The 24,802-nt window shown below is 54.1% G+C and overlaps 1 protein-coding gene across 1 annotated transcript in view; it reads right to left on the bottom strand.

Annotated features, from left to right (window-relative positions):
- Positions 1 to 24,401, bottom strand: part of OC90 (otoconin 90) — a 30,167-nt gene extending 5,766 nt beyond the window's left edge. Inside the window, exons 1-10 of the mRNA XM_047073849.1 lie at positions 24,329 to 24,401; positions 17,725 to 17,790; positions 16,371 to 16,427; positions 14,180 to 14,354; positions 11,548 to 11,660; positions 9,544 to 9,672; positions 9,338 to 9,379; positions 7,794 to 7,844; positions 5,565 to 5,612; positions 3,662 to 3,715 (exon numbers count right to left, since the gene is read on the bottom strand). Coding sequence (XP_046929805.1) covers positions 3,662 to 3,715; positions 5,565 to 5,612; positions 7,794 to 7,844; positions 9,338 to 9,379; positions 9,544 to 9,672; positions 11,548 to 11,660; positions 14,180 to 14,354; positions 16,371 to 16,427; positions 17,725 to 17,790; positions 24,329 to 24,401 — 808 coding nt within the window. The remainder of the gene's footprint in view (positions 1 to 3,661; positions 3,716 to 5,564; positions 5,613 to 7,793; positions 7,845 to 9,337; positions 9,380 to 9,543; positions 9,673 to 11,547; positions 11,661 to 14,179; positions 14,355 to 16,370; positions 16,428 to 17,724; positions 17,791 to 24,328) is intronic.
- Positions 24,402 to 24,802: the final 401 nt, after the last annotated feature.

The raw sequence follows: 24,802 nt of genomic DNA on the forward strand, positions 1-24,802 counted from the left end.
GTCTTGGGGATCCGCGGATGTTGCGTGGGAATTTCCAAATGCCCCGCGGTAACCTCGAAGCGGACAGGAGCCCATGCCACATGGATGACCTCCCACAACGAGGACTGTCACAGCCTGCCAGACCTGTGTGTGTGGTGTTAACCGCCATGCACCTGCCGGCAAGCGGGGGGGGGGGGGGGGGCCTGGCATGGTGTTCACAAATGAAGGAGTGGGGCGCCCGGGTGGCTCAGTCGGGTAAGCGTCCGTCTTTAGCTCAGGTCACGATCTCACGGTCCGTGAGTTCGAGCCCCGCGTCGGGCTCTGTGCTGACAGCCCCGAGCCTGGAGCCTGCTTCGGATTCTGTGTCTCCCTCCCTCTCTGCCCCTCCCCTGCTGACTCTCTGTCTCCCAAAAATAAACAAACGTTTAAAAAAAATTAAAGAACAACAACAAGTGAAGGGGTAACAAGCACGGTGCATCCTGAAGCCAGCTCCTGGCACTCAGTAGTGTTGGCGAGCAGGACCCCGCCTCAGACTCCTCGGAATACGGGAGCAGCTTCTCGCCACGCTCAGAGTTAGGTGCCAGGTCCTTGCTGTGGCCGTGAGGCGGCCAGGGGTCTGGCCCTGCCCATCCCCCCACCCCCAGGCTCCCTGGCACCGTCCAGATCCCCCTTTGCTCCGTGTCTGCCCCATCTGTTCTTTTGGCCAGAGGTAGGGATGTCTCCAAGCCAGTCTGGTCCAGACAGAGGGAGCCTCGTGGGCTCCGCCCCCACCATCTGTGGACCCAGAGCGCTGGGTGAGGCTGGGGCATCTCAAGGGCCCCCTGACTTGCAGTCTTTCCCCAGATCCACCATGTTGGTTTGCTTCATATCCCTGGGCTTCTGTGTCCTTGCTCAGCACTCCGTTCCCTGGGGGTTGGGCACACAGCCTTAGTAGCCCTGTTGTAACCTCTGTCTAACATCACGCCCCCCTCTCCAATCCCGTAAACAGAAACCCACGCGCGGGTTTCTTTCCATCGTGTTCCAAACTGCTGGGAGCTGACAGATTCTCTCCTTGACCAGCCTCTAGCCGGCCTCCTCTGGGCCTTCTTCTCGGCCAGGCCTCAACCTGGACCTATGAGAACTTCAAATTCACGGCACAAACTCTTTCATCCATGCCCTGCCCCCACACTAAGGAGACGCTCACCAACCCCAGCCTGGTGTCCCCAGGATGACCCAGCCTCCCACTTCCCCTTGACTTCCTGCCTGAGAAAGCTCGAGGCAGCCAAGAGAACTTAACAGCTTGAGACGCTCACTGACCCAGCACTTGCCTTTGCCTAAGTTTTCAGAAAACAGCCCCCTCCCCCCATTTTGGAATTTTTTGCTTCCCTGATTCTGCAGGAGCTCCCAACAGCTGTCCGCCCTCCCATTCGACCCTGGAGTCTCCCCTCCCCACTGCAGAAACCTGAATAAAATTTGTCTTGCCACTTTGTTAAGTTTATTTATCCATTTGGTGGGGTGTGGGGAGGGGCAGAGGGAGAGAGACAGAGAGAGAGAGAGAATCCCACTCAGTGCAGAGCTCACCACAGGGCTCGATCCCACAAACCGTGAGATCATGACCTGAGCCGAAGTTGGATGCTAACCTGACTGAGCCACCCAGGCGTCCCTAGCCTCTCTCAATCTTAATTTCCCCATTTCTAAAACTATGTTAATAATACCTGTGTTAAATGTTTATTTATTTTGAAAGAAAGAGAGTGCATGCGAGTAAGGGAAGGGCAGACAGAGAGAGAGAGAGAGAGAGAGAGAATCCCAAGCAGGCTCTAAGCTGTCAATGTAGAGCCTGATGCGGGGCTCGATCTCACAAACTGCGGGAGCATAACCTGAGCTGAAACTGAGAGTCGGACCCAGGGCCACCCGGGCGCCTCAATGATACCTGTTTTGTGTGTGAATAATCCTTCTAGCCAAATGCCTAGCAAGGAGGCCACGGTCAACAGCAGCCGTTAGAATCGCTCGGGGAGGGTGATGACATATCTGGTCTGGGGTCGGAGGCTCTCCAGGCGGAAAACTCTATCGGCAGATGGAGCCCCAGAAGCCCGTTTGTCTCTCTGCTGAGTCTGAGCGTCCTGCTAGAAGCCCTCCCCCTCTGAGGAAGAACTTTCTGGATCATTGGTGCTAATCAAACGTGAGACCCCCACCTCATCCCCTTAGAGGAGGGCCTGTGGCATCCCTCACCCTGCCTGAACGGCCACCCCAAATGCCTCTCGCTCCCCAACTCCCAGGCCGAGAAGGTCACTGTGCACCTGAGGGCAAAGTCGGTCCAAGTCTCAATGCCCTCAGCTCTGACACTGGGGACCCACTCCATAAATTCGGTTAAGGTTTGGGAATTCTGGAGGCACCTGCGTGGCTCAGTTGGTTAAGTGTCTGACTCGATCCTGGCTCAGGTCATGATCTCATAATTCATGGGTTCAAGCTCCACGTAGGGCTCTGCTTGGGATTCTCTCTCTCTGTCCCTTCCCCTCTTGCACTCTCTCTCTTTCAAAATAAATAAACTTAAAAAAAAAAAAAAAAGATTTGAGAATTCTGTCCAGGCCTGGTCCAAAGCTCCCGGAGTGAGAGGCCAGCCACTCTTGGGTACAAAAACCACTCCTTTCAATTTTCCTCGGAGGGGAGAAGGAGGAAAAATGAGCTACCGTGGGTCTTTTTTTCTATTAAAACAATAGAGGTTTTTGTTTGCTTGCTTTTAAACAATAGTACACGGTATTAGTCATGGGATCCGCAGGTGAGGGCCAGTTTTTCTCCAGGGCAATTTGGCAACATGGGGCGAGCCCTACAAGGATCACGCCCTCAGTAATTCAGCTTCTCGGCATTTGTGGTGACAAATGAATCCAAAGTGGTGGGTTTAAAGCCTAAATCTATTATTCACAATAACAGATGTTAGAGATAATTGGCTAAATACATTTATGGTCTTCCGTACCAGAAACTGTGGTACAGCCACTCAAAATCATGTTATAGGAAAATATTTAATATCAGGGGAGTATCACCTCATTAAAAAGATTTTTTTAATGTTTATTTATTTTTGAGATAGAGAGAGAGAGAGAGCATGAGCAGGAGAGGGGCAGAGAGAGAGGGAGACACAGAATCCGAAGAAGGCTCCAGGCTCTGAGCTGTCAGCACAGAGCCCGACGCAGGGCTCGAACCCACGAACCTCCGTGAGATCATGACCTGAGCCAAAGTCGGATGCTTAACCGACTGAGCCACCCAGGCGCCCCGTCGCCTCATGTTTTAAGTGATAACAGCTCAGACTTGCAAAGCCACGGCACCAAGCGATCTTGGTTCATGTTAATTCATGTTAATTAAGGTCATAGAGCTGCCCTACTGGTGGGGAGACAGTAGAGGGAAATGCCTCTAGCTGTTGAAAGTGGCTGTCTGTATAATGTGACATTACAGGTGATTTAAATAGAAAACAATACACAGTTTTCTATATTTTTCTAAAAGCATCTCTTTATCAGGTAGGCTTCCCTTTCTTTCTACCTTTTCTTCCCTTTCTTTCGAAATGGACCTACCTTTTAACTTCCTTTGTCTGCTCTTGGGAGAGGGTGTAAAAGGGACTTGGTTTCCATGGTTCTTCCATGTTTTAGAAACACCAGATCCCATAAACGTATAGGGATGACGGTTATATGCAGGCGGGAGGACCCGGTGTGCTTACCCGGAGCGGGTATGGTCCGAGCGGCTTCCGCGCCTTGCTGGCCTTGGCCCGTGCCTGCCCACAAAAAAAGAGAGACGGGATGAGTGTTGACTCCGGTCTGTCCCACCCTGGCTTCCAGAAGCGGTTGCCATCCCACGGGCACAGGAGGCAATGTGCTCGTTGCTCTGCCCCTGGCTACCTCCCAGGAGCTGGTGGTAATGGCTGGGTTGCTGCTAAGCCAAAGAGACTGCCCTCCCCAGACACGGGCTTGCTGGCAAAAGCAGCCTCGACCTGCAGGTCTCAAAGCAGGTGCATCTTTGAGCTACTTGAGGAAAGCAGACTTCTCCAGAGTTTCAACAAACAAAAACCTTTTTGTAACCACGTATTTTTGAACGAAGAAGAACAAGGCAGCAGAAGGGCTCTAGTTGCCTGCTATGTGGCTTCCAGGAGACTGCTGAACCCCGGTCCCCTGCGAAGTGAGATTGTTGTTGTTTAACTGCGAGTAGGCTCCTACTACGCTATAGACTGGGTGTTTGTGCTTCCCCCAAACTCATGTGTTGAAACCTGATTCCCAGTGCGATGATCTTGGGGACTTTGAGAGGCGATTAGGTCAGGAGGGGGGAGCCTTCATGAATGGGATTCGTGCCCTTACGAAAGAGACCCCACAGAGCTCCCTGGCTCCTTCCACCATGTGGGAACACAGCAAGAAGGTGGCTGTCTAGGAAGCAGGCGTCCCTGAACTTGACCATGCTGGTGTCTTGAGCTTGGACTTCCGGCCTCTAGAACCATGAGACATAAATTGCGTTGTTCACAGGCTACTGACATTTTGTTGTAGCAGCAGGAACAGACTAAGACCTACTACAAGCCAGACACAGTATTAAGTGCTTTGCTCGTCCTAAACAACAACTCCACAAATTAGTACTGTGCTCACCCTCACTCAGAGATGAGAACGGGGGCACACAGAGAAGACAGGTCACTTACTGTAGGTCATGGAGCTAGGAAGTCACAGAATGCAGTTCCCGGGGCCAGTTGGCCGAAGGTGGCTGTCCTAACCACTGAGCTAGGGGGCTGTTGCACTTCTGGCCGTACTACAGAGAGGCAGTGGTGGTAACTGCCAACACCATGGGGGAAGGAAGGAACTGCCTTAAATTCAGTGTGTCAAAGGTCAAGATTGGCATGGTGATACGTCGAGATCGGGCTCACGAGTCTACTGCTGTGGACACATAAAAGTGGACACAGAACCTCCGAGGTTCTAAGCCGGGAAGATGGTTCCCTTCAAAGTAAAATTCTCAGGTTCAGAACGAACGGAATACTACGCTGTCCTACCCCAGGCAAACGACTGCCCCTCAGAGCGCCTCCTTTATCTGTCAAATGGGGCCTCCTAGGACCAGGGGGATGAACCCAGAGGATGGGCGTAGGGGCTTAGGAACGGGCCGACACATTGAAGTCCTCCGTGATGTCGCTGCCTGTTAACCAAGGAATCTGTTTATTCATTCTTAGTAATTAGTCAATGGTTATTATGAGATATATATGCTTATTAGTAAAGAGTCCATGGTTATTCATCACCACAAGCGAAGTAAATGATTAGATTACTTCTTCCGAGGACACGTTGGCCTAGATGTTTTTAGGGGCGAGGCTGTTCTCCGTGAGTCACCACGACACGGAACAAGACGGAACAAGAGACGGAACAAGTCTTACAACCTGAGACTGGGTTAGAGACCAGTCCAGCGAGTCTGGTGCTGAACCACCTGTAACTTTTAACCTCCCGGAGCCCCAGTTTCCTACATCATCTGAAAAATGGGTATACTAATGTGTCTTCTGGGGCCCGTCAAAGAGCCGTCATCAGAACTGAGCATGTATATTTAGATGGCATGTCGCCACCGGATCCCGTGCTGTCCCCTCCTGCGGAGTCTTCTCTGCTTACTTGTCCTGGAGGGCGTGGTCAGCGGGTCGGCTCTGGTCTCAGGAGCCACTGTGGAAAGAAACCACTCAACTTCAATTACCCGCCCAGCTCAGCACGTAAGCCAGGCAGGGGTTGCCTGCAAACAAAACAGCTTTGGGGGCCGAGGGACCGGGGGGCTGAGGAGAGGAAGCCCATGGTGGTCTGATGAGGAATAAGGACACGCTGGTCTCCATTAAGTGGACGAGGGGCCACATTAGCACCAGGCCTGTTTGTAGGCAAAGAGACCAGCCAATGGCCCCTTTGGGAGAACGAGACACTATGTCCCCTTGCTGGAGCAGGTCCACGGGGGAAGGCACCCGAAGGGGGGGTGCAGTCTAGCGGTAAGGACAGACGCCATACAGGCCTCGAACCCCAGTCCGCCACCCAGCTGCATGTCTTGGACAATTTCTCTCTCCAGCTCACTTTACCATCTCTGTGAGGGGTTGATGATTTCACCGGGTTGTGTGAGCGTTAAATGAGATTTAATATTTGAAGCAAATTGTCCAGTGTCCCGCATTGCTTTTTTCATAGCCGCACCAGACTTCCGAAGAAGACGCTGGCCCAGAATCCTCCCATGCTCTCTCTCATTTAATCCCCTGTCACCCCGAAGGACAGGTGTAACCATCCCTTTCCAGGGGCTGCTAAACCCTGGCTCAGCCCTCAGCCTGTTTTTGCAAATAACGTTTTAGCGGAACACGTTCACACCCATCCAGTTACCGACGTTATGGTTCCAGTCCAAATGACCGAGTTGGGTCATTGTGACAGAGACCCTATGGCCCACAAAGCCTAAAATATTTACTATCTGGCCCTTTACAGAAAAAAAAAAAAAAAAAAGCCAGTCGCTGCTCTCTGAAGTGAAATGGAAGATTAGAGAGGGCGAACCATGCTTTCAGAGTTCTACAGCTGAAAAATGGGAGAGCCAGGAGACCATCCCAAAGCTGCCGAACTCCAAAGCATGGTTGTTGCGTGACACGATGGTGAGGACAGTCACGGGCCCTTTGTCTTTTTCCCTTGTGACCGAAGCTTCTTCCTGCATTCAGGCTCCCTCCTTTCCTGGAGGGCATTTGTGGGCACTGCGAGGTCATGGGTGTGCGTGCGTGAGTGCTGGGGGACCGACGTGTGAGTGCACGAACTCTCTTTCGCCAGTTAGACTCTGGGTTCCTTACGAAGCGTGTTTTCTCTGCACCATGCCCAGGGTGATGACGGCACAGGCTGCAGAAAGTGGAAAATGTGCCAACTGAGGGTGATTCGGAGATTGTCTCGTGGGCAGCGAAGCCCGAGGCGCAGCCTCGGTTCCTGATGGAAGTGGCCACTGGCGGTCATGCGGGGAATGGTTGCCGTGTGGGCGGGGCACATGGTGAAGCTTTGGCTGGGTTCGGGTGCCGTTTCCTCTTCTCCTAGACCTGGAGTCCAAGGCACGGGCTGCCCGAGAGCTGTTGGGGATGAGATGCCCTTGGACATGGAGGGCAGCCGGGGATCAGCTGCACAGTGAGCTCGTGCGTCTTTTCTCACGGCAGCAGCCGCGGAGGAGAGAAAGGCTCAAACTTCTGGGAAGGTGGCGGTGCAGGGCGATCCCCCTGAGGCATAGAATTGCCAAGTGTGGCAAATAAAAAATACAGGATGCGGGGCGCCTGGGTGGCGCAGTCGGTTAAGCGTCCGACTTCAGCCAGGTCACGATCTCGCGGTCCGTGAGTTCGAGCCCCGCGTCGGGCTCTGGGCTGATGGCTCGGAGCCTGGAGCCTGTTTCCGATTCTGTGTCTCCCTCTCTCTCTGCCCCTCCCCCGTTCATGCTCTGTCTCTCTGTCCCAAAAATAAATAAATAAATAAATAATACAGGATGCCCAGTTAAATTCAGATTTCACGCGAGCGACAGATCACTCTTCAGTATGAGTATATCCCATGCAAATTCTGCGACATACTTATACTAAAACAGTATTTGTGGCTCATCTGAAATTCAGCCTCAGGTGACCCAGGGTGACTATCCTGCATCTGACAATTGTACCGAGGTGGGAAGAGGGGTGTGGGAGAAAGCAGAGCAAAGAGAGAAGAGATGCGGGGGTCGGGAGGAACTGAGTGGCTCTGGAACGTTCTTGAGCAGTCTCATGCAATCCCGGGCAGGGGGCATTTTAGGGGAAGTAGTCCCAGCAGGCAGGCAGATGGCACAACCACAGCGTGGGTATTTGGGCTACACGCCGGCCCCCTCGTGCTCACCTTCTCCCGAAACGGCCATCGCACTGGTGTCTGCGGGGTCCACAGGAACCACTGGAACAGAAAGCCCCGAAGCAATGACTGATGGAACACCGCGCCCAGACCAAGTGCCACGGGTCTCAGAGGACAGGCTGGGACTGCTGGCCCGAGACGGGAGGGGGCCGCGAGAGCTGTTGCCAGACAAGGGCTTTTGTTCTGTCTCAGGGTTTCCCTGTCTCCCCTACACCTCCCGGGACATGGGATGCTTACGGGGCCCCAGCACAGGAGGGGCTGCAGCCCCTGCTGGGTTCTGGCCGGGGAAGGTGACCCTAGCAGACCCAGGCTGCGGCAGTGAAAGGCCTGCAGACCTCGAGGGTTTGTGAACCGTGATATCCCGACTTAGAAAGACCTCCGTTCAAAAGGGAGGCAGACGGGGGCGCCTGGGTGGCTCGGTCGGTTAAGCGGCCAACTTCGGCTCAGGTCATGATCTCACGGTCCGTGAGTTCGAGCCCCTCGTCGGGCTCTGTGCTGACGGCTCAGAGCCTGGAGCCTGTTTCGGATTCTGTGTCTCCCTCTCTCTCTCTGACCCTCCCCCGTTCATGCTCTGTCTCTCTCTGTCTCAAAAATAAATAAATGTTACAAAAAAAAAAAAATTAAAAAAAAAAAGGGAGGCAGACGGCACGGAAGAAAGAGAACCAGACTCAGAAGATACGTCGAAATAGGACACGCACACACACACCCATAGCCACGCATGTACGCACGCCTACACCAGCACACTCCTGCGCACGTGCACGCTCACACGCGCGGGCGCGCTGACCTCAGCTTCTTTGACAGACGCCGCGGGGCTGGGAGGGAGACCCCAGCCCCAGGAAAGGAGGGGCGCTCTGCCAAAGCGCACCTCGAAATTCCCATCCCCGGGCACCCGTGGCGTCGGGACGGAGAGGCCGTGCGATCTTTGGTGAACGAGGAACGCCCGGCGTGAGCTGAACCCTCGCTTTTCCCGTAAGACGCATGTTTTAGAGTAGGAATGAACACTTACTGGCTTCAGTAGGCGGCCTGTCTTAAGAGGAGGGACAAAAAATAGCCTCCCCTGCAAGGAGCCCCTGTCTGGGCCCAGACTGCGCTTTCTGCGGTAAGTTCTGGAAGGCAGAGGAGGGAGGAAGCCTGTCTGCTCTTTGGAGGCCTCCGCGGCCAGGAGCTCACCCAGCCACGAGGAGCCTCTTCCTCCATCAGAGCACTGGACCCTGTCCTGCCCTCATTGTACACCAGGGCCCTGACTCTAGAGCAAGAGAGAAAGCACCCGGGGTCTACACCTTAACTGGATTAAACGCACCCCTGTCCACGTGGCAAAGAATGATGTTTGCCTGAGGGCCGTTTGCTGTTGGATGTTTGAACTGGGTTTCTCAGCAGTCATGCTGTCTCCTGGGCAGGGGAAGGTAGGGGGGGGACATCTCCAGTGCCACGGGTCACTCAGGCAGTCCCGGCGGGGGGATGGGGGGGGTGTCTCCTAGTTCCAGCTGTAGCCTGGCCCCTGTGGGCCGAGGAACAGCCTCCCTAGGAGGCCTTACCTCTGGGCGGAAGCGTGGTCTGCTCTCTCGTGCTGGGTGTCTCTGCAAAGAAACACATCGGGAAGCCTGTTCAGGGCAGCGGATTGGGGGACTGTCGGAAGGGGCCGGACTCGCATCTGAGGACACACGGCAACTAAGGCTCCCGCCCCGGCTCCCGCCCCAGCTTGTCAGGCCCCACCACCGACGCGGGGCCCGGTTCTTCCCACCTGGAGGCTGAGCCAGACAGAAGGAAGTGTCCAGAAGGTTCAGGGAAGAGTTGATGCCGGACTGAGCCAAGCACTCTATGGCAACCTTGTCGCAGGTACACAGCAGGTGCTCGCAAGGGTCCTCGGACTCTGTGCACGGAGCAAGGGCAGAGCAGGTGGCAGGATGTCACTGGGAATCCCAAGAGCGAATGCGACCTTCCACCCTGACCCCGATCTGCCTGCCAGGGTCCCGCTCCCCCTGTGGGCGTCCTGCTCTCACCGTGTTGGCTCCGCGAGCTTCGGCTGCGCAGGCCCAACCTGGGTTCTGTGCCCCCTCCTCTCACGCTCACCCCCGACCGTCGGGCCTCTACTTTCGACCTGTTTACAGTGTGACCACATATCCCCACCTCCACACCCCTCCCTGGGCCAAGCCCCCATCTGCTCGTGCCTGGGCTCTGTCAGTGGCCTCCCCCCGCCCCCGCCCCCAAACCTACTGCCCTGTCCACGCTCATCGAGGACAAGCCTTTCGAGACTCAGGGCAAACCATGTCTTTCCGGGGGTTTAGAACCTTCCGACAACTTCCCAACGGACGTAAAAGCTGCGCTCGGAGCTCATCTCCTTCCTGCTTCCTCACCCCCTTTCTGACTGTCTGGCCTGTCTCCCAAGCACGGGGGGCACCGTGTACATCGAGGCACAACCACAAGCCGTTGGCATGGCGGTGCCCACCTCCGGGACGGCCGCCAGCTTGCTTCCCGCTGCGCCTCAGTCTTGGCTCCGCGGGCATCTTCTCAGGGGGCCTTCCCCCCCAGCCCTCCCTGTGCCTGCCCCTGCTTTATCTCCCTCCACGGCTCCTGTCTCTAACACACTCTAGCACTTGGTTCTGGTATTTTTACAGTGCCTGGCAGCCATGAGGAGATTTGAGAAGGTCAGGATATCCCCAGGACCTAGATATCCAGTGTAGGTAGGTGCTCCCAGTGTAGGTAGGTGCTCAGTATGCACCTGCCGAATGAATGGATGGATGGATGGATGGATGGACGGTGTTTTCGTGCTCACTGTGCAGGGATTTAGGCTCATGCCCTTCCTCACTCCTTTCCCGACGCGCCACACTTCAGCCAGTCCTCGCTAGCTGGACTTTGGGGGTCAGTGGAACCCGGGTTCAAACCCTGATGCCGCTACTTAGCCGCTTATGTGACTTTGGGCAAGTTGTTTAATTTCTCTGAGCTTTCCTGCCCTTATTCGAAAACAGGGAATAATGAGTCCATCTCATAAGATTGTTAGGACAATTGCATCTGCTGGGTATAAAGCCTTTGGCACATGATAGGTGCCCATAAAGAATGGCTCCAATGTACCGTGCCCCCAAGGTGCCATGCTCCCCCCCACACCTTTGCCTCTTCTAATTCTTCTGCCGGGACCGTCTAGGGACGTGAAATACAATCCCTGGAGTGACATGGTGAGCCGGGTGGCGAGCTGAGATTTGAACCGACTCAGCCGCAACCACAAACCTCATCCGTCCATCACTGCCTCTCTTACGCTTCCATTGCTGACTTCTTAACATAGGCCAGTCACCGTGGTATCTGTTTCACACGGGAGCACTGTTTACGTTTAACAAAGGTACCCCTGTTTTACCTTGAAGCATTGTTTAACTCAATTCTCAAAACAAATCTCTGCACGGGGTTTTCTCCTCCCCGGGCAGAGGTTCTGACTTGTTGAGTGACTGTTCCAACATCACACAGTGTGGGAGCTGCAAGCCATCTGCTTTCCCAAGCTCCCGGGGTGGCTACAGTATAAAATCACAAATCACACAACCTGCGGATGGGCTATTCTTTCGTGTCAAGAAGCATTTATGGCGCCTCGACTCCATGCGAGGTACGGATGCCATAGATCCAGCCCTCGAGGGGCTCAGAGCAGAGGCGATGATGTTGTCCGTGGCAGTGATGATCAGGGGGGACCCTGGGAGCCCTGGGCCTGGGCCTCCCGAGCTGTCGTTTCTCAGCCCGGCTCCCTGAGACACCGGGAGATGCTCACCACACGTGATCGTCTTGCTGACGCAGTTGACATCTGTGCTGAGCTTGGCAGGGTCCTGGAGACAGTCCATCTCGGCGGCTTCCTCGTAGCACCTGCGATGCTGGAAGCAGCAGCTGCGGCAGGTGGGGGAGGTCAAGGTGAGAGTGTGGGGGAAGGTTAAGAGAGGGGAGTCTGCCATTGTGGTGTCTCTGGAGGATTCCTGGCAGTGATGTTTCCAATAGAGCTCTTTGCACACACACGTGCATACGCATGCGTGCACATACATCTGGGTGATGTTACCCGTGCAGCAGGTGCTATTATCATTATGAGCATTTATATACATGCGGACTGAGATGTACAAGGCTCAGTAACTTGCCAAGGTCGAAGTCAATCTCAGAGTGAGGCTGACACTAGAATGGGGGTCAGGAGGCTCTTGCAATGCGCACAGGAGGTCAGCGGAGACCAATGTAAAGAAGAAAAAGTACACAGGCAGCTCATAGCTTTGGGCAAGCTACGAAATTTCTCCAGCTGCCTAACTCAAAAATTTGGGGGATTCAGGGAAACATCCATCAGGGGCGCCTTGGTGGCTCAGTCGGTTAAGCAACCGACATTTGTTTTTGGCTCAGCTCGTGATCTCATGGTTCCTGAGTTCAAGCCCTACATTGTGCTCTGCACTGACAGGGCAGGTCCTGCTCGGGATTCTCTCTCTCTCTCTCTCTCTCTCTCTCCTCTGTCTGCACCTCCTGCACCCTCTCTCTCTCTCTCTGCCTCTCTCTCTCAAAATAAGTTAATAACCTGAAAAAATATTAAAAGTTAAAAAAAAAGAAAACATCTATATAGATCTTACCGTGAGGTAGGCACTCAATAAATGATAGCAATTATTCTTGGAATCTGCTATGAAGGTTCAAAGTAGAAACATCCAGTCCTCCAGGAGTTTGGAGATCCCCACCCCCGTCAACTGAACTGTGTAAAGTAACCGAAATTGGGTGTGGCCCATCATTCCACCGGTTCGGGGGGGCCATCACTTCTTCCATCATTGAGACTGTGGTGGATTGCTGCTTCATTTCTTTGACTTCTGGCTAGGTGTTCTAGGAATTCTAATAATTCTAATAAGTAGAAGTGGTAAGGGAGAACCTGAAAGGAAAATACATTCCCAGAAATGGTCCTAGCACCATGCCGCACGGATCAGCCTCTTTCTGTCGGAATGTCAGTGAGCTGGTTCTGGGAGTCAGTTTGCTCCTGGTCCCAAAGTTGGGAAAGTGCCCTTCTGGCGCAGAGGCAACTGACATCTTCTCTTGGAGACGTGGAAATGAGAGAGATCTCTTGCTTGATTCCGAAGCTGTTTTTCCTGCTCCGGCAAGGATATATTACTTTTCATGTAATTACTTAATTTTAATCTCCGAAACGCAATTGGAGTTAATTTGCTGAGCTCCTACTATGTGCCCAGTGCTGTGGTCCACAGTGGGGGTGCCCAGAAGTGAAACGGCGCAGCTCCCACCCCCCCCACCCCCGCTTAGAGTTTGTTGAGTGGAGCGTGAGACAGACCGTGTGCATGCGCTGTCCCACGTGGCAGGTGCAGGGCAGGGAGGGGCAGGTTTGGGGAGCATGGAGGTTGCATTCAAAGAAGGTGTCCTAATGGAGAGACTCCGGGAAAGACAACGGGCTGTCCCATCTGCTACTAAGGGGAGTCCTTCCCACTTCTATGAGAGCACACGCTCTGTCACGCTGGCTTTGGGCACAGGGGCACACGAGTGGGTGGGGACATGGAATCCGGGGTAGAGGTGCCCTCCCGCTGCCAGCAGACCTTTTGCCAAATCCCTGCCAACACTTGATGCATCTAACATTTTAACTTCTCTTCCTAACCTGGTGTGTAAAGGTGGAAGATTTGTTGTAATTTCCCCTCCCTTGTGTGCAGGGAGGGCACGCACTGTCGTGGGGCCCCTTGTGTCTCCTCTATAACCCCCACTAGCTCCCTACGTCTTTGAAGCAGGGATAGGATTCTGTCTATGTGCGTATGTCAAATGTTTATTTATATATTTTAAGAGAGAGAGCAAGAGCGGGAGAAGGGCAGAGACACCGAGAGAGAGAATCCCAGGCAGGCCCCCTGCCCGAAGTGGAAAGCCTGACGGAGGGCTCGATCTCACCAACTGTGAGATCAAGAAGCCCTGAGCCGAAAGCGAGAGTCAGACGCTGAACCGACTGAGCCACCCAGGCGCCCCTAGGATTCTGTTACATTAAGCAGAGTGTCCATATGGGATTGGCGCACGTTTGTGCGAAAATTAAACGGAAACCTTCGTAGTTACTTGACCCCTGCTGGCCAGGACTGTTCTGAACAAAGAATAATGTTCCTGGGGAGCTTGTTTAAAATTCAGACTTCAGGTTCTAGGTAAAGGTAGTCTTGAGTCGGTCGGTCTGGGATGGGCCCCTGGAATCTGCATTTTAGCAAGCATCCCGGTGTTTCTGATACAGGAGGACCCCACTCGGAGAGTCACTACTCTGACGCTTTGCATGTGAGACAGAGCCAGGATCCTGACAACTTCCCAGGACGTGATACATAGCCGTGGAAAGATGAGGAAACCAGTCGCTTCGCAGGGGAGGAGAACTAAGCTCCTGACAGCTTTCCCAAATATCAGCCAGGCCTCCCAGAGCTCACCTGTCAGACGCGTCCACGGGCGGTCCCTCCATCTCAAACCTGCAGGCACAGCCGTAGTCCTCCAAATCCCGGGGGCAGAGACCGGCCACACACTTCATGCCATTCACGAACTGGAGGAGCGCGGGGAAGTTGGTGAGGACGGCCTGCAGCCAGGTGAAGTGGGAGCCCAGGCAGTCTGCGGGGAGGGGACAGCAGGCCGGGAGCTGGGGACCGGGGTCCGGGAAGGAGCCCCTGTGCCCGGGACTTCCTGCACCGCGGCAACCTACTAAGCACCTACTGTGTACTCAGGGTCGTTGTGGACAATGGGAGGGAGGCAGGTTTGTGAGCCGTGGTCCCTGCCGGTCACCTCCAATAGTCACATACTTTCTTCCTTACCCACAAAGCTGAAAGGCGCTCAGCGAAGGTGAGCCCCTTCCGCAAATCCCTGGGGGATGTGTCATGCTCATTCTGGGTTCGTCATGCTAAGAATCCTGGCTTCCATTACAGTGAGCGGCCTAGGGCTGCGTGACCCAGATCTGGCCGAAACAAGGGGAAGTCGGTTAGAGACTTTTGGGAATTGTTTCTTTCATAATAAAGGACAAAGGCATGGAAGACATCCTTTGGCTCTACACCTTTCTCCTTCCTTGAATATGGGTGAGGATATGTTGGCTGGGGCCGTGGCAACCACCTTGTCACCATGAGGCCCCAAGCCTAATATCGAAAAGCCAGCATGCTTAGTTGGAGCGGTGGAGGAAGAATGGGCCTCTGACACCTGCTGATACCTCCGACATCTGGGGCTTTCAGACGGCTTCTGTGAGATGATTAAATGCCTTTGTTATTTAAGTCACTATGAGTCTGATGAGTGGACCCCAAATGATACAGTCGTGGCCCTAGAGAACGGATACAGACACTAATAATTTGGGGGCCCCTATTATGGGCCAGAAACTGCTATGTGCTTTAAATAGGACAGTAGTTAAGAGAGATAGCGAGTCACGCCTTAGAAAGCATTCGCTTGGCCCATGATCCCATAACCTTCCCGTTAATCCGACGAGGCAGTGCCACTCTGTCACTTCTGTTTCATAGGTAAAGAAACTGAAGGTCAGAGATATGCCCGAGGTACCAACCAGCAACCAACGATTTGCCCTAAACACGAACGTTCCTGCGAGCAAAACTGGCAAGAGAGCAATTTCCAGGTTTTTGACCTCGAGCGGCTCACCCACCCTCCCCATTCTCTGCCTTTCTGGCTGCAAGACCGTTAAGCGCCAAAGGGGGTGTGACCCCATAGCCATGATTCTAATGCGCAGGGTCACCCGTGGGGGCTTGGGGAGGTCCACGAGGGGTCTGTGAGGACTATTCCCTCCCAGACTCTTTGAGTTTTTCCTACCCCATTCAAACTTCCATTCCCATGGTTTGTTTTCACATGGCCTCGTCGGAAAACGAAGAAATGATTCTATACGGAGGGAAAAAAGCTCCTTGCGTGTGTGTGTGTGTGTGTGTGTGTGTGTTTATATAAATATGCATTTTCGCTCAAAAACTTAGTGGGCACCTGCACTGAGTCACATGCACACCTCCAGTGCAGTCCTCTACCCGTGTTGTCTAATCCCACAGCCGTCCAGAGCTCCTTGCTCCCTGTCAATCGCAGGATAGCCTTATTTGGGGGGTACTTTCAGAAAGCAATGGTGGGAACCATCACGGGGTCCAGCAATCGATAGTCACGGGATAGAAACGTAATTGATAAATGGAGCCTTTGACCCTCTTTGAAATTCTTAGGCTTTACGTGTATTTGTTAGCTGGGGAGAGGCGAGCCAGCCACTAAGCTCTGGACTCAGAGGGGAGCGTCCCCCTTGTGACCTGGGCACGTCACATACCTCTCTTAGGCTCGATTCCTAGCCTGGGCAGCAGGGGCGCCATTCTCTCCCCCCCCCCCCCCCCGCCGCCCCCCGGCCCCGCCGCCCGGGTTGCGGACTGATCAGGACTAACAAAGTCAGGACGATGCAGGCACCTCGCAACCCGGTGACACTCAATGCAATACGAGACACCACTGCTCCTGTCGGAACCCGGATCACACGGTTCAGAGCTTGGCTGGGGCAGCGGGAGCAAGGGAGCCCAGAGAGCAGCGACCAAGGCCCTGGTAACTTCCTTAGATTTCCCACACTCACGCACCCCGTGCCCTGACACCCGGCAGACAGAAGCAGTTTGGCATTTCACTTACCAAAAATGTCGGCCACACTTTCCACGTTTTTAAACGCCCCTTGGAAGGCTGTGAGATCTAAGTGGAAAGCAGAGGAAACAAGTCGGCGGGCCCTTCCCCTGCCCTGCCTCCTCGCCCTGCCCCGCCCCTGTGAAGAGTAAGTAAAACCCTTTCTCTTTCTCTAAGGATGGATTTGACCTCGGACTACCTTTCTAGTAATGCGGGTTACCACGGAGATGCCATGGAAGTGTGTTAGTAAAGCAACACGGCCCCTGGAGGGCGAGGTGTATCTGGATGGGCGGGGACCCCGGCTGAACTATAAATACCTAGTGGGGAGTCGTGTGGGGACCCCCCTCAGTGTGATGACCCTTGCCACTGAGCATGTCTCTTCTGGGCATCCTGGAAACGGTACCTATGAAATCGTTACTGGAGATACTAATTCTACTAGAGAATAAAGCTTCTAGGCCGGGGCAGGTCCTGTGGGTGCTCTCCGTGAGCCCCATTCCCTTGCATCTGAGCTGCTACCTGGGGGGGCTCCTGGGATCCTGATGCGCAGATCGCCCGGGATGCTCTCGCTGGAGAGAAAGGGCTGTCATGGCCTGCTGCCACACGGGGTTTCCCGGCCTTGTTCCCATCAAATGCCCAGCATGCGCTGTGAGTCTATACATCTGTTACAAGTTCTCTCCGGACTGGGCATCGCCCTTGGCCGGGGGGTTATGGCATTTGGAGAGGGGCCAGATTGTCATTTGGGTCTGGGTGGGACCGATCGCTTTGCTTGCATGGGCTCATGCACAAATAATTTGGTTGACTCAGCTCGCCTCTCTGAAAGGCTGGAAGTGAACCCTGAAGTTGGGGCGAGTGTGGCCGGCTGGTTCGCTATGCATTGTGTCCTTCAGCGGTACCCGGTTTAAGAGCCCACCTGAGAAATCTTTACCCTGTCTCACCAGGAAGACTTCCCCCTCCCAAAAAACCAGTTATGGATCTTCCTTATAGGTTGAGCCCTGGAACGCATTGTCTTTCTTTCTCTCTTTACCTTGCCTTCTAGGAGTCTCAGAGCTCAATCTGAAGCTAAAATACCGTGACCATATTACCCCCATGATCAACCCATTTACTTCCATCCCCTGTCCCCCTTTCAGCTGACCTTTATCTTTTGATGAGAGCTTTGGCGCTTTGTCTCCAAAGAGAGAGCCATGGTGGGTCAGACAGGAGGGGAGACAGTTGAGGGAGAGGCTTTTGAGCCCCATTTGAATCACTGTGCCTACAAGAGCCACAGCAGTAAATGGTGTATTTATAGAAAGGGTCATTTTCTCTGCCAGTATCCCTGACAACTTCCTTCCCAGCTAGGTCTCCCAAGAAAAGTTCAAAAAATCCTTACTGATAGTTTTTGAGAGTCCTGGAGGCAGCTCCCGTGGAAGGTGTGGGGTGTCCAGAGGATGGCCCCCTATAATCGAGGAGGACAGCAGTGTTAGCAGGAGCAGTGTCATAACCCACTTGCTGGGAGGGGCAGCCAGCAGGCAAGGGGATGAGGGGACGCAGGTAAATTCAATTCGACGTATATTTTTCTAGGACCTACTCTATGCCGGGTCTCTGGGGTAGCTGTTGCTGAAAATAAGGCGGCCCTACTGTCTCACATTGGTTGGCCTTAAGAATGGCCTTCGGATGGGCAAAAGACGTGAGTAGACACTTTTCCAAAGACGACATCCAGATGGCTAGCAGACCCACGGAAAGATGCTCAGCATCGCTCCTCATCAGGGAAATACAAATCAAAACCACGAGGAGATACTCCTCACACCTGTCAGGATGGCTAAAATGAACAACTCGGGCAACAACAGATGTTGGCGAGGACGCGGAGGAAGAGGATCCCTTTTGCATTGTTGGTGGCAATGCAGGCTGGTGCAGCCACTCTGGAAAACCCTATGGAGGTTCCTCAAAAATTAAAAATAGAACTACCCTATGACCCAGCAATTGCACTACTAGGTATTTACCCAGAAGATACAAAAACGCTGATTCAAAGGGGCACATGCACCCCAATGTTTATAGCAGTGCTATCAACGATAGCCAAAGTATGGAAAGAGCCCAATGTCTATCAACTGATGCACAGATAAAGAAGATGTAGTAAGGACGCCTGGGTGGCTCAGTCAGTTAAGCGTCCGACTTCGGCTCGGGTCATGATCTCGCGGTCCGTGGGTTAGCGCCCTGTGTCGGGCTCTGTGCTGAAAGTCCAGAGCCTGGAACCTGCTTCAGATTCCGTGTCTCCTTCTCTCTCTGCCCCTCCTCCATTTGCACTCTGTCTGTCTTTCTCAAAAGTAAATGAACATTTAAAAAAAAGAAGATATAGTTATATATATATATATATATATATATATATATATATATATATAATGGAATACTCGGTGATTGAAACATAACAAAATCTTGCCATTTGCAACAATGTGGATGGAACTAGCGTGTATTATGCTAAGCAAAATAAGTCAATCAGAAAGTTAAATATCATATGATTTCACTTATATGTGGAATTTAAGAAACAAAACAGATGAACATTGGGGAAGGGAAGGAAAAATAAGGTAAAAAGAGAGGAGGCAAACCAAAAGAGACTCCTAAATACAGAGAATAAACTGAGGGTTGCTGGTGGGGTGTTGTTGGGTGGGGGGATGGGCTAGATGGGTGATGGCCATTAAGGAGGGCACTTGTTGGGTGGGCACTGGGTGTTATATGTAAGTGATGAATCACTAAATTCTACTCCTGAAATAAAAAATAAAAGAAAAAAGGAAAAAAAAAAGAATGGTCTTCTGGCTCAGGATAGAGAGGTTTGGGGACTCATCTGGAAGCTCTTGTTGCATACAAAGCATACCATTTTGACTTAGGTTGCATGTTTGGAGTGCCTTGAGATGAAAAATTGGGGGAAACAAGCACAGGCAAGGAAAGGACCCCACCCCAGGAAGCCTCTACTCAAGGACAGGGCTTTCCCTCTCTATCGGCAAGCAAAATGACCAATGACTGCCAGGGGTCTGTGCACCCCGAGACTCAGCTCCCGACCCTGCATTTATCCACAGTGGAGTCGCGCTGAAGGGATGCAAATGTTGAATTGCATGAGCTACTCAGGCAGGGAGCCATTTGGACTTGGCCTTTTCCCAGCCTTGGCTGTCTCCCCAGGGGCCTGGAATCCTCATTACGGAGCAGGGGGTCTACGAGATTCTGGAAGGGTGGGAGCAAAGGCCGTGATAGCAGATGAACTTGGATCTGCAAGATCTGACACCACGGATCAGAGAGGCGCTGTGAAGCCTGGAAAACGTGGCTTACTGGCCGGTGCACCGTGGACGCTCAAATGTCACGGCAGCCATTCGTCATTATTAATAATTACCATTAGTACTGTTATGAGCAACTCCTTCCACTCGCTGCCCCCTTGCCCCTCCACACTAACAAGTGGTTTGCCTTGCTTGGCCCTCACCTTCATCACCGACCTCATCATCGCCCCCGTGGACTTATCCCGGGGACGCAAGCATCGTTAGCAGGTGCCTGTCTGCGGGGGAGCAGCCCCCCCAACTACCAACCCCGTGGGCTCGCGCTGGGTCCCTCTGCGGCCAGGCCCTCCAGGGATGGGCTGGAGGGGACGCAGCCTGGCTCCCTGGCTCCTCGCACGACGAACTTCAGCACGATGAGCTCGCCCCAACCCCGGCCTCCCTCCCAGCAGGATGTGCTCTGCGGCTGTGGCCAGGCGCGTCCTCTCCAGTCCTCCGGATTCCTGTTCCCACCGAGGGGCATTCCCTCCGGCCCGAGAGCCATGGGCTGTACGAGGACTTGACCCGCGGACAGACGTTCCGACCCGGGGAGACCCAGCACCTCCTTCAGCTCCAGGTGGGTCCTACCGCGGAGCCCACGTGATTGCTCTGGCACATTCCACATTTGGTCTAATTGCCTCGGACACGATTTCACCGGCGTGCCAGCCGACGGCTAAGAACATCCGCGGCCCACTTCTGCGGCAACGTGAAGTGCCGCCGGGTCCTGGCTCGCTGGCTCACGGGTACTGCCCCGGTGTTCTGGCCGGTGGAGGTGGTCCGCTCGCGGAGAAGTGCTCCCAAGCATGCGTGCCCCCCGCCCCCACTCCCAGTCCTCTCAGGGTGTCGACACCCACCCATTTCATTAGCAGCTGCAGAAGTCGCCGTGGATCTTCAATTGTGGATCCCAGAGGACTGGGTTCGTTCACTCGCCCGCCCCAGAGGGATGGCAGTGGGGGAGACGGGGGGTGGGGGGTCCGAGGGGATGAGGGGGACAACGCTCGGCAGAATAAAATGGATTCCGGCTCGGCGAGAGCGCTGTTCGAAGGGAAGGCAGCTGGCACCCGTTCTGTTCCGGAATCTGTTTTGCAGGCATCCCCTCCAGTCCGGCGCTGCGCCCGGGGCCGTGGGGCCCCCTTCGCCGCGGCCGTGTCACAGACACCGAAGCCGAGACCCGTGGAGGGAAGGTCTAGCTTCTTCCGCCCGGACACGTACGGCTTCCCTGGATCTGCCCCTTCCTCACTCTGCCAAACCATCTCCGACTTTGAAGCTGATGCTTCCGGGATGCTTATCGTTTTCCAGACCCCAAACGAATTCTTGCTGTCCCGGCTTTGCTTGTGCGGCGCCCTGAGCCTCGGACGCCTGCTCCCCTTTGTGTCACCGGCCCTTACATTTTCACGTTCTGCCCAGAGTTCCAGAGGGCCTACCCGACCCCCACACCGGGCTGGGTTAGGGACACCTTCCCTGGCTCCCGTAACGCCGGGACGCCCTTCTCTCGCTGCCCCTGTGACCCCGGGTTGCAACGACCTGTGTCGGGGACCGTTGCCTCCACTAAACCAGGGGCTTCCTGAGGGTAAGAACGCTGACAAATGTAAGCGCGGTTCAGCAGATATCTCTGCAGTGAACGAATGAGCATCCCGTGGTCGAACTATGCCATCAAATGGCCAACTTATCAGCCAGTGTGTGACGGCCCAGTGGAATCACGGAATCCTCGCTTGTAACCTTTAAGCAAAATCAGCCAGCTCTGGAGAGCGGGAGGGCGAGGTCTGTCGGCGGTTATGAGCGGTGTCTCATACGATGAAGCGTTCTGCCCAGAAGATCTGCACAAACCCCACCCGTGTCCAGCCGCCTGTCCCGCAGGTTCTGGCAGGTGGACGCACAGGGGACGGTGGGGGAATGGGCACCACTTCTGCTGTGCGATGGGGGCCTGTGTCGAGCTCCCTGGTAGGCAAGGTTCAAGGGTATCTCCCTCTCCTAACAGGCCTGACCACCATCCCACCGGCCAACACTTTGGAGTCACGAGCCAGCTCTCGGGGAAGAGAAGAGAGAGGGCAACCTGGCCCCGGGCGTGCTGAGGGGGCCGCTCCCACCCCTGCCACAGGGGTGAGGAAACACCCCGGAGAGAGCCGTGGAAGTGTACGGAGACCCTCCACCCTGTCCGCACGCCCCAAAGCCTTGCCTCGACGTCTGAGTCAGACGGCCCTGGGGGTGCGGCTTCGAGAAGGCGCCCGGCAGAGTTCCGGCTCTGTGCCTGCGGTGCTCGGAAGCCCGAGGGGGCTCTGCACAGGGTTCACGTCCCCCATGGCTGCTCCCGGCCATGACCCAGCAGGTGCACCCCAGTGGCCCAGCTTCCTGGGGCACACGGGACATTGCTTATGGACTCCTCCCTAGCGGCCTTGCCAGACTTTCCTCAGACCCAGCTGTGGTCAAGGACGCACCCACGTCTCCTGTCCTGGATGCTGTCCGAGACCGGCGTCCTGGTTGAAGTCCTGCCATCCCCCAGGTGTTTCCTCCAAGGACGTCTGCAGTCCGGGCATCCGTTTCCCAGAGGACCCAGACCAAGGCACCACTCCCGCCTCTTTGAGACTAGGCGTGCGGGCGGAGGCCTCAAGCACAGACGGGGGCGCCTGGGTGGCTCAGTCGATTAAGCGCCCGACTCTTGGTTTTGGCTCAGGTCGTGATCCCATGGTTCGTGAGTTCGAGCCCCAAGTCAAGCTCTATGCTGTCAGGGCAGAGCCCGCTTGGGATTCTCTCCCTCCCTCCCTCTTTGCTCCTCCCCTGCTCGTGCTCTCTCTCTCTCTCTCTCAAAATAAACAAACTTTAAAAAATTAAAAAACAAAACAAAACAACAAAAAAATAGACCTTTTCCTGGACCAAAACCTGGTGAATTTGTTGGCTGGGTAGCATAGAATCCGTGGTGGTCACACACTCACCCCTGCAAAGTCGGGGCTGCAGGTATGGGACATTTAAATCCACACGTGCATGTATATGTTTGCACTTCAACTTTCTATGGCTCTATTTTTTTAAAAAAAATTTTTAATGTTTATTTATTTTTGAGAGAGGGAGAGTGTGTGTGCAACTTTCTATTGCTCTGGTTTTTAAAAAAAATTTTTTTAAGATTTATTTATTTTTGAGAGAGAGAGAGAGTGTGTGTGCAAAGGTGTGCACGGAGAAGTGGCAGAGAGAGGGAGACAGAGGCGCCAAAGTGGGCTCCGTGCTGACAGCAAAGAGCCTGATGTGGGGCTCGAACTCAAGAACCGGGAGATTGTGACCTAACCGACTGAGGCTCCCAGGTGCCCCAACTGTGGCTTTAATTTTTTTTTAATGTTTATTTATTTTTGAGAGAGGGAGAGAGAGACAGAGTATGGACAGGAGAGAGGCAGAGAGAGAGAGGGGGAGACACAGAATCGGAAGCAGGCTCCAGGCTCCGAGCTGTCAGCACAGAGCCCGACATGGGGCTCGAACCCACAAGCCGAGAGATCATGACCTGAGCCGAAGTCGGACGCTTAACTGACGGAGCCACCCAGGTGCCCTGATGTGATCTCATTTTAAAGGATAGGGAAGAGACTGAAAAGCTATAGAATATTTCATAGTTTTATCATAAAAAATGACGGACACCAAGGCCATAGTTGGAATTTGAACAAGACAGTCAGGGTCTGGGAAAAGGTGAAGCCACTGGCCCTGGGGACCCAAATCACGACAAAATGGCTTTAATGAGGAAAAAAAAATCATCCGCGAAGGAGCTAAATAATCAATAGCAGCCCGTCAACTTCTGGAAGTGGGAGTGCTCCTTTGTCGTGCAGGGAAGGTCTGGGGCGGAGCTCGGGAGCACCCAGAGCTGAAGGAGAGCTTCGGGGTCCTCCGTGAAGTGCCTACCCTATAACGGGTGCTCACCGACTTCCGGGGAGCACGCAGATCTCTGCGCGTCCTCTAACTCGGGTCACGGTCGAGACCAGTTCTCAATAATGTTGACACCCTCACTACCGTGTTTGGAAGGGAACCTTGCAGAGGGAGGCTCAGCGTGTTGGTCCCCAGTTTACCCGAACATGAGGAGGGAAGGAAGAAATGGCTGGGTAAATGGGTGACGTCAGTCACTCGGGAGCCAGAGCAGTGGTAGGAAGGAAAGAAGGAGGTGGGGGGCTTCGAGAGCTGCACCAATGCGCAAACGAGAAAGGAGGGAGCCAGAAGTCTCGGAATCGTCACCACGACTCCACGTGAACTGGAAACGAGTGCCCGGGCTGCCAGGGAGCTTGCTCGGATGTCTTCAGGCTCTGGTGGCGTGGGACCCCGGTGCGGGGTGGAGGTGCCTTTGCAGCAGACACACCTACACAGGGGTGTTTCCTGTCGCATGTGGAGAGGACTGACACACTCCGAGGAAACGAGCGAAACACGGGCCAGCGGCCGGCGAGCAAAGGCAAGACGAGATGTACCATCGGGGGGAGGAATGGTTGAGTGACCACCCTGCCTTGTGCTCTCCCTGGATCTCCTCCTCATCGCCCATCCCGCACCTCGTGCCCCGGGCAAGGTCCTCAAATATCAGCTGAATTAAATCTGTGGCCCGTCATTACTGTTTGACTTCCATCCCTCCCAGGCAAGGGGATAAAAGTAGTAACAAGCAAATAAGATGACATTTGACAACACTCCCCAGTGTTCATGCTAGTTACATAACAAGCCAGAAATTCGGTGGAAAATACCGTTACTCACCGCCGTGAGGGGCCATCAGCATACTCAGGAGAAGCACGATCATAGCGTGAGGGCAAAGGAGGGGCTGAGGCATCCAGGGAACAGCCTCCTGGGAGAGAAGTCGGTGGAAGATGATGAGTACGCTTTCGGAAATCCCAGGAAGTAAGAATGCCCACGAGCTCTTTGTCCCATAGCGCATTGAGGTAGCAGGAGAAAGCCCTAGGAGGGTTTCTGTCCCAGCTTCGCCACTAACCAGCATCAACTAATGACATTCAGCAGATCACCTTCTCTCCCTGAGATTCAGTTCATCCATCTGTAAAATGGAATCTGAACCCGGGCTCCTTGAGGCCACAGATCTGGTGTCATTTATTCATTTTCCCCATGGTCCCTTATTGTGCTGCGGCAGGCACATCGCAAGGATCCCAGAATGCAAAGTGAGTGAAAACCGCTCCTTATCTGTGAGTTGTTCACAGAATAATAGGGAAGGGAGGCAGG

The sequence above is a fragment of the Lynx rufus genome, unplaced genomic scaffold (assembly GCF_022079265.1).
Source record: "Lynx rufus isolate CCGP_SWC_20201006 ecotype Redwood Valley unplaced genomic scaffold, mLynRuf1.p SCAF_12, whole genome shotgun sequence".
Classification (NCBI taxonomy): domain Eukaryota; kingdom Metazoa; phylum Chordata; class Mammalia; order Carnivora; family Felidae; genus Lynx; species Lynx rufus.